This window comes from Pararge aegeria, assembly GCF_905163445.1.
Source record: "Pararge aegeria chromosome W unlocalized genomic scaffold, ilParAegt1.1 SUPER_W_unloc_3, whole genome shotgun sequence".
In the NCBI taxonomy this organism is placed as follows: domain Eukaryota; kingdom Metazoa; phylum Arthropoda; class Insecta; order Lepidoptera; family Nymphalidae; genus Pararge; species Pararge aegeria.
This window is the reverse complement of record NW_024396989.1, coordinates 315,156-324,651: the sequence shown is the minus strand read 5'-3', so window position 1 is coordinate 324,651 and position 9,496 is coordinate 315,156. Positions and strand designations below refer to the sequence as shown.

Sequence of the window (9,496 nt, the reverse complement as noted above, 5' to 3'; positions counted from 1 at the left end):
AGGTTTTTTTGTCCACGAGCGTCGGTGTCTTTTGACGCTTACTTTTTCACTGAACACCCTAAAACGAACTTAATTATTAAGTCACAAATTCGTAGACTTATTCGCTTCTGGGATTTCGTGAATAGTAGGTCGGTATGTCAATGAATCAGTGAGTAAATCTCTTTGTCTCTCATAAATTATCGATACGATATTGGGAAGTCGCAGGTTTTTCTCGTAGGAACAAAAACATAGGTAGGTACCTATGTTCGTGTAAGCATAGTGTTCAAGACATTAATACTGCTTGAAACCAATCAAATATTAAAAAAACAAATTATAAAATAAAGTATAACTATAGTAATTGCACGTTTCCAGGTAGGATAAATCTGGGATAGACATTCGGTATTCAGAGTGATCCGCCAGCCCTAACTAAAATGGAGGGTAAAAATGTAACGTACACCACCCTCTGCCTCGATGCACTTCATTACGCCCCACGCTCAAGTACACTGATTTACACACACTGCACCGAAATATTCAATATTTATTCGTGATTTTATGATTGGTAAAATTTCATATTGCATAGTCAGTGCACCTAATAATTGATACGTATTCATTTTCGAGCGAACTCCTTTGACCAGTGAGGTGTAATGTTTTAATTATGTTTTTCGCGTTATTAAATTCAGCGTTTATTGGATTTTTAATTTTAATAGGTGCCATTGTTTGTTTGTTTTCGCAGCAAGAGAGTTAAATACACCCTTTGAAAAACAACGTCAATGTTTTAAAAACTGCCTCGTTAAGGTAGTAATTTATTAACATTTATTTTTAGTAACGCTTGTAGGTATACAACGCGTTAATTTCGCACAGTTGGCGAAAATTTAATTTTAAGCGTCAACGCATGGGCAGATTATAAAATATAATTATATACTGACAGCCGTTAATGTAACAAGCTGGGAATCAATTAATCGTCGTCATTTAGATTATGATTAAAAACGGTATCGTAATTATGACTGTGATTAAAATGCACCTTTCTTTCAGCTTACGGATTAATTAATACGGAATACTGTGATCAATTATTTGGAACAGATTACAATATATCTGATGATTACATGAAAATTAGTGAAGGAAATATAAATGCTCTCGTTGAATTAAAAAAAGCAGATCAATGTGGTGTTATATGTGATTACACTGAGATATGTGGATTAAGGCATGATGGTATTGGCTATAAGATAAGACTTTTTGAAAATAATTGCGAATTGACTAAGTACAATTGTAACAATGATCTGCCATTTACAATAACAGATCTTTTTGTATGTAAAGCTGAGTTTAATAATAGTAAAGAAGATATAAAAAGTAAAAAAGCGTTTACCAAAAATGTGTTTGAACTCAGCAAGACTATAGCCGTTGGAGAAGAAAACCAAACCTATAAGCAAAGTAGTGAAGGGAATAAAGAAGGAATCAAAGAAAGTTTGGTTGTAGTAAACAGTAAAATGTTCGGACATTACGACAATATAAACGATTCCATAGATACATTATTTGATGCGTCGCACGTATTTGATTTGCCTTTAAAGGAAGTTCCTTTGAATACTAGAAGGAAGTTGCTGAAATATGCGGGGCCGGTACAAGTATTTGTACCCTGGATTTCAAAGCCGGAAAACATCAGCAACGATACTTTTTGCAGGCCAACTCTTTCTTCGTGCTACCATAAATGTCCTTTTGTAAGTTTTTGATCCGTTTAATTTTATTAATCTCTTGTTATAATTAGCAGTTTTCATTATCCCATTGCTGGGCGAAGGCCTTACGAGATAACCATGACGTGCATAGAGGGTATGCCCAGGGTATTCAGATGATATAAAATGAAAGAAAATCAGAGAGAGTTATAAAAACTTAATGGTAGGCTTTTTATAACTCTTACTATTTCCATTTATATTATCCGCTTAGTGCATTAACTGCGTATACTCTGTATGCATGTGTTAGAATATCATAAAATAACAACTTGATATTTATCATATTTAATTATGATTTATTGTAAAAGTATATTTCAAAGTTAATATTAATATCCTCACATTAAATATAAAGACCATTTTTATTAGTCAACATTCAGTGATGTCACTATACTTGAAGAATTAATAAAGGTGTCACTATACCGCTGTTAATACACAACTGTCATTATACAGTTTTGTAATTGTATTTTAAAAATAATATTTAGAGTAAGTGAAATTAATATAAAACCATTGTTGTTAAAGTCATCATACAATGATGTTATTATACTTTAAGTATTAATATTTGTTCATACAATTGTCATTATACAATTGTGTCACTATACTTTAAAATTAAAGCTTTCCGGAAATGGATATTAGTAAAACACGTGATGTCGAAAAGTATAAAACTAATGTGCCTTGTCAAAAAAGGGGCAGTCTCTGTTTTGCCAGCAAACAGTTGGTCCTTCACGTGGGTTACTCAGGCCACCACGCTGGCCGAAATACTAAAGTTAAGTACTTTGCACAATTACTGTATCATTTAATTACTTTTCATACGATATATTATAAATAATTATAATGAAATATTGTAAATGTGATATTTAAAAAGAAGGGTTGCTCTGGAGTTTCTTTCGCCACTTCTTCTCTATGACATATGACCCCTTCCGAAGTGGTAGTAGTTTAAAAAGAAAATATTAAAGAAAAGATTAATGTGAAATATATTACCATCATACTTTAACGGAGTGTTCCTTGTTTTATTTCTATCTCATTTAATTTGGGTTTAATTATTACTTCAATCAGAAGAATAATAGTCCATTCGTTTATATAAGATCATATATCAAAGGCCTTCCTACCTAAATTGATAAAAATCTATTATCAGAAGTGGAGATTTTTACCCGTTTTGTTTCTATTTCTAATGCAATTTAATGTTTTTTTCCAGTAACGCCTTGTTTATGTAAGGAGATTTGACCCAAAACAATAACAACAACAGACAAAGCCGTCGGGCTTTGTAAAATGTCATCGAGGACCCTGACCAGAGCAATTGGTGTTATGCATCACCCGTGGACGCTATTCTTTAGAGTGGTAACACTTAACACCGGTAAGGCCATATGGTTCTTGTTTATTTTGTTGAAACGAAAATAGAGAAACTAACAAAGTATTGTTTTGAATAAATTCGCTCACTTTAGAGATATTTGAATAATACACACTCACAGATAGTACAACTTATAAGATCGCAGCGCCAAAGGGTCGTCAAAATTGTGCCTTTATTTGATTTAAACCTCGTAAAAAAAAAACAATAGTCAGGTTAGCCGAACGAAATGTAGTTAAAACCACCTACCTACTTTGAGGACAAAGTACTGTTCAGGAGGGCCGAGATAAATATTATTTAGATTTTTTATTTACTAAACTTAAAAGTGAATATAAGAAAAGAAAAAAAAAAAAGAAAAAAAAAAATTTTTTTTGGGATAAATGTAACTTTAGACGCAGATCATAATTTTTTTTTTATTTAAAGGTCCAAGTCAAACTAAAATAAGGAATATATTATAGCTGTCATTATTTTAGTAATGAGGGTATACTGACATAAACAGTATTTTTGATGATGAAATTGTTGTTATCTAAAAAGAATAGATTAAATCTTTGTTTGTTAGGTTAGGTTAGCGTATACATAAAAAAAAAATATTAAAAGAAAATGACTGTTGTGGTGTGTGGTCCTTTTCGCACAGAGGCCGGAAATATCAAAGTATAATATTGCTGGTGGGTTACGGATCTGATGTAGTCTAGATTCCACGTCCAGCCGTGGGAGGATAGCATTAGAGGTCAGTAGCCTTTTAAAAAAAAAGGAGTACTTCGAGAGCGAAGTACAGGTCAGTCTGGCCGAGATATGGTATTAGAAAATGAATATGATTAAAGTGTAAAGAATTTACTATAATAGAATATGTATGTTTCATTATGAATACATTTAGAGTTGGATAGATAATATATAAATTTTATGGGAATCACTTTATAAAACAAATAATTAAGAAAATAAATACGACAGACATTATGGCCCTTGCCTATTATGAAATAGAACTCTTCCAGAATATTTTATGTTTATTTTACTATTATTATGTTAATTGAGTTACTATTTGTTTATTGTTTTTGTTACCTATGTTTATTATATGACTATAGTTGGACTTTGACGTAACTGACATGATGGATATCACCTTGAGTGATGATTTTATGGTATCACCTTGAGTGATGATTTTATGGTATCACCTTGAGTGATGATTTTATGGTATCACCTTGAGTGATGATTTTATGGTATCACCTTGAGTGATGATTTATGGTATCACCTTGAATGATGATTTTATGGTATCACCTTGAGTGATGATTTTATGGTATCACCTTGAGTGATGATTTATGGTATCACCTAGAGTGATGGAGTTGTGGATATCACCAGTGAGTGATGGAGTTGTGGATATCACCAGTGAGTGATGGAGTGGTGGATATCACCAGTGAGTGATGATGTTGATATAATAATTACTTAATTATACCTAATGCATCAGGATCTTACTCGCGGCTGATTAAGCTTCAGCGTCTGCGAGTGAGGTGCTGTTGAGACACGTATTACACGTTGTTCAAATTGCTTTGGGATACTTAAGGTTTACAGTGACTGACTTTAACTGTGACTTTTATAATGCCCGTCCTTTTACTATTTTCAACAAAGTAATTTTGAGATATAGATAGATATATAGATATATATATATGGATGGATATATATATATATATATCTATGTAATATATAATATATAATCTGGAGTAGAGGCAGAACTCAAAGAATTTTGAGAATAAAAATTGAAATGGAATTATTTTAACAAAGTTTGTACATGTTAAGATGTACAATTAAGAAAAAAAAAAAAAAAAGAAATTACGTATTAATGTTTGTATACAAAGGTCGTAAACATATTTATAATTTATGATTTGCATTGATGCAAAGTTATTATATTACAATAATCGAAAAATTTCAATTTTAAATAATTGATTCCCATGAAATTCCAAACTATCAAGTGTTACTAAACTTTTAACCAAGATAAAGCTGAGTCAATGATTTATAAACTGTAAAAATTTCGAGTGTATGTAATTGTACTTAATGATGTACTTCGGGACGAAGTACGTGTCAGTATGGCCGTGTTAGAATATCATAAAATAACAACTTGATATTTATCATATTTAATTATGATTTATTGTAAAAGTATATTTCAAAGTTAATATTAATATCCTCACATTAAATATAAAGACCATTTTTATTAGTCAACATTCAGTGATGTCACTATACTTGAAGAATTAATAAAGGTGTCACTATACCGCTGTTAATACACAACTGTCATTATACAGTTTTGTAATTGTATTTTAAAAATAATATTTAGAGTAAGTGAAATTAATATAAAACCATTGTTGTTAAAGTCATCATACAATGATGTTATTATACTTTAAGTATTAATATTTGTTCATACAATTGTCATTATACAATTGTGTCACTATACTTTAAAATTAAAGCTTTCCGGAAATGGATATTAGTAAAACACGTGATGTCGAAAAGTATAAAACTAATGTGCCTTGTCAAAAAAGGGGCAGTCTCTGTTTTGCCAGCAAACAGTTGGTCCTTCACGTGGGTTACTCAGGCCACCACGCTGGCCGAAATACTAAAGTTAAGTACTTTGCACAATTACTGTATCATTTAATTACTTTTCATACGATATATAATAAATAATTATAATGAAATATTGTAAATGTGATATTTAAAAAGAAGGGTTGCTCTGGAGTTTCTTTCGCCACTTCTTCTCTATGACATATGACCCCTTCCGAAGTGGTAGTAGTTTAAAAAGAAAATATTAAAGAAAAGATTAATGTGAAATATATTACCATCATACTTTAACGGAGTGTTCCTTGTTTTATTTCTATCTCATTTAATTTGGGTTTAATTATTACTTCAATCAGAAGAATAATAGTCCATTCGTTTATATAAGATCATATATCAAAGGCCTTCCTACCTAAATTGATAAAAATCTATTACATGCCACTGGGCGAGGAGAAGGTTTTCAGAACATGATCTCTCAAAATTACTTTCTCTTGTAGCTAGTTACTGTCCTAACTAACTAGCCTACCGCCAAGCGATCGGTACGATGCCGCGTAGAGATCAATTAAAGGTAACGAGCAGTGGCGTGCATAGAGGGTATGCACAGAGTATGCAGATGATATAAAATGAAAAGAATCTCCAGTACGAGTTGTAAAAAACTTAAGGATAGGCATTGTAAGAGTTATAAAAAGCCTACCCTTAAGTTTTTATAACTCATTCTGGAGATTTTCTTTATTTTATATCGTCTGCATACCCTGTGCATACCCTCTATGCATGCCACTGGGTACGAGCTAGATATATCTGCCCCTACCCTAATAGGCAATTCCTCCACTATCTCGGACTGCATCATAACTTACACCATTGTTTTGGTAAGATTACAGACATGAGATAATGGCTGACTTGTAGTGGAATCAATGTCAAAATTCCGGACAAATACCTCCTCTGTCATGGGATTAAAGGATAAGAGGGTAGACTCTCAAGAATTGGGGGTTGCGGGGGTTGTAGCGTTCTAACTAAAAATAACAACCGGGACCGACAGATTAAAGGTATCAACTATCGCGGAGTACGAATAAGTACGTGTTGGAGAACGTAGGGATAAGACTTGAATAATACTCGTTTTCACTTATTACATTTGATCTATTACCGCCAGAGATTCCCCATAAAGTACGTGATACAGAATGAATGTTTGACAATGCAATGCTTCTACTTTTATACGGCTCAGTCACCGGTTAAACAACAATATTTTACGATATTAGTTAAACATAAAATAATTAGATAGTGTTGTTACGAATTATAAAAAGCAAGTTATTACTAGTTAAGTAATTCTATAAGAATGAATTTTGTTATGATGCATGACGTCACAACTTGTAATATGGCGGAGCGTAGGTAGGTGGCAAATGGTAACATTCGTTTAAAGCAAAAAAATTCGTTAATAGCCTTGGTAGTTAGAAATTTAGACTCCCTTACAGGGGGGACGGATTTCAATCTCCAGCTCTACTTTTCTGAGTTAAGCGCGTTTTACACAATTCAATATCAATTGCATTAACCGTGAAGGAAAATATCATGATAAAAACTGAGAGTTCTCCATGATGTTTTTTTTTTTAATTATAGTTACCGAACCAAGCAGATGTGTTGTGGTACACCATCTCATATAAACAAGGCAACAGCAAGGAATGCCACTCTTTCTTTCTGTGCCTCACCCTCATGTAATTAAAACGGTAACCACGCTCTACAGACCAGATCACAGCATTGCAATAATGCGGCTTAGCGGCAGACATAAGCTCGGCTGTAGTACTTCAACGACGAGCTCTGTCACAAAAAGCTTTCTACTACTACTAAACATGTTCAAAGGGTTGTGAAGTCTACAAACCCACACTTGGCGGGCGCGATGGACTTCGGCCTAAACCTAATTCTGATACTGAGGATGCTCTGTTGTTACCGATAGTGGGTTGATAATGGCCATAATGAAGCTAAATATGCATTTATTATACAGAAATGTCCAGACACTTACGCCCCTGTCTGCGGTGTTCCTGGTGTGGTAGCTCGAGAGCCGTTTCTAATGTTCCAGAACCATTGCTTCATGGACGTGGCACAGTGCAAGATGTTCTGGGAAAATAAGAGCAGTACCTCACATAGCTCCTGTAAGTTTTTTACAAAGGGGTCCTGTAAGTTTCTTACATATTAAGTAGATAGGAACTACGGCCTTAATTGGGGTCTCGTTTAACGTCCGTTTTCTACATTCAATCTATCTGACCGCCGTTTGGCGCAGTGGGCAGCGACCCTGCTTTCTGAGTCCAAGGCCGTGGGTTCGATTCCCACTGAACAATATTTGTGTGATGAACATGAATGTTTTTCAGTGTCTAGGTGTTTATCTATATATTATAAGTATTTATGCATATCATTCATAAAAAATATTCATCAGTTATCTTAGTACCCATAACACAAGCTGCGCTTACTTTGGCGCTAGATGGCGATGTGTGTATTGTCGTAGTATATTTATATTTTTTTTTTATTTATCTGTAATATGATGATAAGTTGCTTAGCCAAGTAGTTATTTGTTAAAAAAATTTAATATACTTATATATTTTTTGAAAATAACAACGTTCATGATCACCATCACATCAACCCATTACCGGCCCACTACACTGGTCACTGGTCTCCTCCCACAATGAGAACGGGGTAAGGCCGTAGTCCACCACGCTGGCCCAGTAGGAATTGGTGGAATCCACACACCTTTGAGAACATTATGTAGAACTCTCAGGCATGCAGGTTTCCTCACGCTGTTTCCCTTTACCGTTGATGCAAGTGCTATTTTAATTAGGTACTTAAAACGCACATAACTTATAAAAGTTAGACGTGCTGGGATTCGAACTCGAATTCCCGTGCCCAATGCGCTATCACCGCTAACAACAACGTTGCTAAGTAATAAATCGGATCACGGATAGATTAAATATTGAAAATTTACTTAAGGCAGATTGAAATCGTACCTCATAAAAGGCTTGAGACGGGCTTCAATCTTGCGATTATTGCTGCCATACATCAATTTTGCATACAATTAATATGCAAAAGTAACGTTTGACAGCAAAGATGGCAACATTTACGCCTATCGCAAGCATGTGTCGTAATCACCCTGGCGTGATTAAATCAGCTTTTAAATCTTTTCTCCTATGAAAGGTCTGTATCTAGAAGTGGAATCATTAATTATTCGCTGAGAATGATGAGATGATGAAAATTTTCGAAACGATTTTTATTTTCTTTTCTAGCTTACGTGGAATCCTCGTTCCTATTCTGTATGGGTGACGAGATAAACGCAGTGTATCGCTTTATGCCCGCAATCAGGACTCTGCAGCACATGGGCCGTTTGAAGAAAAAGGGGAAATTCAGGGCCATACTGAAGAACTTCAGATTTGTTAGCGAGTTCCGATATGGCCGTCCCAAGTTTATGGGAAGGAAATAGTAAAAAAACTCTTGTGCTTTCTTGAACTCGATAGTGAAGACCGTCGCTAGAGTTGAAGATAGAGTTGAAGTTTCAAATTGCTTTTATAAATATAAATATATACTATGACAATACACGCATCGCCAACTAGTCCCAAAGTAAGCGTAGCTTGTGACTTATGAATATTTTTATAAATAATATAGTTAAATACTTCATCATCAAATCAACTGATTGACGTCCACTGGACATAGGTGTTTTGAAGGCCGCTTGTATCCAGCGGCTACCTACTCGCTTGATGTCGACCTGGTTGGGGGTCGACCAACGCTGCGTTTACCAACTCCAACGTTCATCGGCTCTCCGACCTATGTGCCCCGCCCATTGCCACTGCAGCTAAGCGACTTATTGAGCTGTGTCGGTAACTTTGGTTGTTCTACGGATCTCCTCATTTCTGATTTGATCACGTAGAAATACTCCTAACATAGCTCTTTTCAT

General features: G+C 34.3%; 1 protein-coding gene across 1 annotated transcript; it reads left to right on the top strand.

Annotated features, from left to right (window-relative positions):
* The first annotated feature begins 1,082 nt into the window (after positions 1 to 1,082).
* Positions 1,083 to 9,058, top strand: LOC120636816. The gene is made up of 4 exons (XM_039908378.1): positions 1,083 to 1,308; positions 1,375 to 1,691; positions 7,562 to 7,709; positions 8,832 to 9,058. The coding sequence occupies exons 1-4, from the start codon at positions 1,083 to 1,085 to the stop codon at positions 9,023 to 9,025; spliced, it is 885 nt and encodes a 294-aa protein (XP_039764312.1). The 3' UTR covers positions 9,026 to 9,058.
* The last annotated feature ends 438 nt before the right edge of the window (positions 9,059 to 9,496 follow it).

Coding starts and splice junctions, on each gene's coding strand:
- LOC120636816 (XM_039908378.1), top strand. CDS start 1,083: ATGAAAATTAGTGAAGGAAATATAAATGCTCTCGTTGAATTAAAAAAA. Junction 1,309..1,374: donor TAAAGCTGAGTTTAATAATA/GTAAAGAAGATA, acceptor GCAAGACTATAG/CCGTTGGAGAAGAAAACCAA. Junction 7,710..8,831: donor CAGTACCTCACATAGCTCCT/GTAAGTTTTTTA, acceptor TTTCTTTTCTAG/CTTACGTGGAATCCTCGTTC.